Source organism: Colobus angolensis, unplaced genomic scaffold (genome assembly GCF_000951035.1).
Source record: "Colobus angolensis palliatus isolate OR3802 unplaced genomic scaffold, Cang.pa_1.0 Scaffold472, whole genome shotgun sequence".
Classification (NCBI taxonomy): domain Eukaryota; kingdom Metazoa; phylum Chordata; class Mammalia; order Primates; family Cercopithecidae; genus Colobus; species Colobus angolensis.
In genome coordinates this window covers 535,742-539,638 of record NW_012118177.1, presented here as the reverse complement: position 1 = coordinate 539,638, position 3,897 = coordinate 535,742, and the positions used below count along the sequence as shown (strand labels likewise).

The window sequence follows — 3,897 nt, the reverse complement described above, 5'->3', positions numbered from 1 at the left end:
TTGTGAGATCGGACACACACACACACAAATAATGATCAATCAAAAATTGTGAATACTAAGCATCAAGAAGCAATTTATACATTGAGGGTTGGGGGAGGGAGGGGTAGGAGAGGGATGGAGTGATCAGAGAAGGCTCAGTGAAGTAGGTGATGCTGAGGAAGTTCTCCAAGCCTGAGGTGGACTTGGCTAAGGGAGAGGGCCTTCTAGGTTGGGAGAGCAGCTGGAACATGGACAAGAAGGTGGACATGTGAAAGGCATGTTACAGACAACAGATGGGCCCTCTCTGCTGACACTGAGGTTCGAGGAGGTGTGCTGAAATTTTTCAGAAGCCAGTCATGCCTAGACTGGTGAGGGAAAATACTTTGGTGTATGACCGCTCACTCCCACTCCAGGGTAAAGGGAACATTTTCAGACCTTAGAGGTGGAACTGTCTTCCTGGGAACCATTCTCCACTCCCACCTCAGCTACAATCCCAGACAGCAGTGCAGCTGTCACTCAGATCATGGACACAGCACCGTGGGCATGGATATGCCATGTTGGAGCCCTTAGATGCCCTCTAGCCACTCTGGAACATCTTCTGATGGACAGTGGGGGAATCTGAAGGGACTTGCTTGGTGCTGTGGTCTTTCAGAGGCTCTGTAGTACTCTGTGGGTGGACCCTGTGGGGGGCCTGATCTCAGTTGAGCTGATTTTCCATTACGCCTGAAGACTTTCTAGGGGGCTGCCTCTCGCTGGCAGAGTAGAAACACCCACTGGAGCCTCCGCACACATCCACCTGGCTTCTTAGATAGCAAGGTTCTTATTCTTTCTTGGCCACCACCAAGGAATGGTGTCTTCCTCAGTACCCCACAGCTCCCACACTGTCATCCCCCAGCCAAGGGCCATCCCTAGAAAAACTGGTTTACTGTTCCTAAGGAAACCATTGTCTATAGCCCTTAGCCTTGTGGTTTAGGCAAGAGGCCAGGTCAGGTGCCCCAGAGTGAGGCAGGGGCTTCAGCGAAAGTTGTGATCGCAGCTTCTGAGGCAGTTCCTCAGTGGAGTTAGAGTCCGCTGCCACCTGAGCTCTCCACCAGATCTTCTTTCCTTTCCTTGTGCTTTCCTCAAGCTGCAGGCTTGATCCCCAGCCCACAAATATGAGAGAATTCTGGAAAATGCTCTGGGAAACGGGTTCTGTTTTTTTGTTTTGTTTTTTGTTTCATTTTTAGTTTTTTAAATGTCCCAGGCTGCCTTCCTGTCCTCCCATCCTGCATCCTGCATCCTGCTTTCTCTTCCCTGGATACCGTAGGATGGTTTTATTTCGCTTCATGCACAAATTAGTCTGGACACTGTGGAGTCATAACGAGAGTGGGATGGAGGTTCCAGGACCAATCAGTTTCTTTGGAGGGAGGCTTGAGAAGTAGATTAGAGCAATGCCCACAAAAGCCACTGCCTCTCCTTCCCATCCCCAGCAATGAGTTAAGAGCCAACCTCAGCCAGAGAGAGGGTCTTTGATCACAGAGGGTCAGTCAGTGGGATGTGATTAGTGGGTTTGGGGATGGAGTCCCAGGTAAACCAGAAGGCAAAGGGATCCTCTGAGGCCTGGCTTAAGGTAAGGGGATAGGGTTTCAAGTTGAGGGTTGGGGACTCAGGGCAGGGGAGTGGCAAGGTGAGGAAAACAGAAAGGCTGGCATGGCAAGCATCCTTGGCAATTCAACCTGCATGCTGTTAACACTAGCCCCCATTTCTGCCTTTGCTCAATCCAATGGCCAAAGTCAGTCTATCCTCAGCAGCACCTTCTGACATGATCCAGTGGTAATGTCCCTCACCTGTGGCCCTTGGGGTGCTGTCCACTGTTTTTCACAGACCCAGCCACCCCCCAGCTCTGGCCCCTGGTTCTTCACACATACCCTGTCAGGCTGTAGGAATTGAACTCACTCTTGACTTTGGGAAGTTGACCAGGCCTTGGAGAGCTCCTTGTGGCAAGAGGTTGGGCTTGGTAGGCATCGTAGTAGTTGGAGTGATTTCTCTGGGATGAGCAGGAAAAGCAGAGGATGATTCCAGCTATCAGGGAGAACAGGGAAGAAATAATGCCCAAGTAAAGAGCCTCTCCAATTTCAAATTTCATGCTGTCAGGCACCAGTGGTGAGTAGAAGTCCCGCAGGATCCCATGAAGATTCCAGGCAACAGGAATGAAGCCCAGGAGGCCTCCAAGGATGAAAAACACTCCACCTGCTACCGCCACTCTGTCTTTGGCTCGGGATTCCTGGCAGAAGACTGTACATCTCATGCCCACCACAGAGATAATACAAGCCAGGGAGGAGATTGCACTGGATGTCACCATCATGGCCTGGGCAGCCTGGATGTCAGCGGGCAGGCCCAGAAGGGTGCTATAGATGTCACACTGGGTGATGCCTGTGCTGTGTGTGGCACACTCCATCCAGAGGCCCTTGGAGAAGCCGACTGCTGTCACAATGCTGGCACCAATGTAAGAACTTGTTTTCCAGCTGGGAAGCAGCATGGCAACCAGTGTTCCCAAAAGCCCCAGAAGGCCTAGGATATAGCCCACAAGTTGGAGGCCAAGAGAGGCCATGGCAGATCTCTCAGTAGAAGCGTCTTCAGGGACTGCTCCCTTGTCTTCAGGCTGAAGCTCTTGCTCCTTGGACACCTCTAATCCCTCATTTCAGAGTCTCTCTGCCAGGCTGACTTCTTTCCTCCTTACAAGTGTCTGTGGGTGGCCACAAGCAGGCTCAAGAAGGCATCTAGAAGACCTAAAAAAATCCATAAACCAGATTAAATATTGACCAGAAGCTTATGAGAAACCAGAAAACGCTGGATGCCTTTTGACCTTTGTTATCTCTAGAAATAACACATGAGAAAGGAAAAAAAAAAAAACTTTGAACGTGGAGCCAAAATGTCATCGCCTCCTGCGTAGGCACATGCCTTAGGTTGGCAGCTGGACAAAGCCAGGAGCCAGACAGGTGGCTGCCTTCCGGGAAGGTGATGATGGCTGTGGCGGTTGTGGTGGCTGTGTTAACTCAAGTACTACTCTCCAAGGCCTGCTGTTTTATACATTGCCAAGCAACAGTGCCATAGGGCCCCTCAATTGCAGACTGAGGTCAAACTGCAGACTGCATCAGGAGGAACAGATCCTAGAATGTAGCCTTGGACTCCAGCTTATTAGAGGCCTCTTGAATCTCCAGGGGCCTAGAGAGTAGTGGCCTAGCCCTGAATCATTCTGCCCATGTTGAAAATCTACTCCACGGCAGATGGGGGTAGGCAGCAAAGCCTTCTGTCCATACTCTGAGAGTTCAGATTCTCCCAGCCATGCCCAAATCCCCCTCTGCAGCCTAGTCTAAGGCCTCCTGCATGTATAACATGCCCAGACATTTCCTGTCCAGTCTCCTAAGAGATACTCCCATCATCGGCCTCTTGGATGATGAGGGAGCACTCTGGAACAAGGGTTCCAGGACTGAGAGGGAGCCTTGAAATTCCCTGGGACATCTGTTAGGGGGACAAGAGTCTGCCACGGAGGAAAGGGAAACTGCTCTAGAATATAGGGCTTTGCATGAGGTGGGTATCTGAGTCAATGCTTTGGAATCTCAGAGCCATATAAGATTTTGCAGTGTTCAAGGAGCCCCCAGTGTTGCCAAGATTCAGGACACTAAGGGTCAAGGGTACACCTCCCCATTCTCTATAAGACCCTCTGACCCATTGATTTTTCTTTCTTTTTGAGACAGGTTCTCAGTTTGTCACCCAGACTGGAGTACAGTGGCATGATCTCGGCTCATTGCAGCCTTGATCTTCTGGGCTCAAGCGATCCTCCTGCCTCAGCACCCCAAGTAGCTGGGACTACAGGAGCATAGCACCACACCTGGCTAATTTGTGTGTGTGTGTGTGTGTGTGTGTGTGTGTGTGTGT

At 50.8% G+C, this 3,897-nt stretch overlaps 1 protein-coding gene across 3 annotated transcripts in view; it reads right to left on the bottom strand.

The window, feature by feature from the left end:
- Positions 1-1,205: 1,205 nt before the first annotated feature.
- CLDN2 (claudin 2) overlaps positions 1,206-3,897 on the bottom strand; it is a 29,886-nt gene continuing 27,194 nt past the window's right edge. For all 3 annotated transcript variants that reach the window (XM_011958705.1, XM_011958706.1, XM_011958704.1), the window contains exon 2: positions 1,206-2,747. In XM_011958705.1, coding sequence (XP_011814095.1) covers positions 1,877-2,569 — 693 coding nt within the window. In that variant the 5' untranslated portion in view covers positions 2,570-2,747 and the 3' untranslated portion in view covers positions 1,206-1,876. The remainder of the gene's footprint in view (positions 2,748-3,897) is intronic.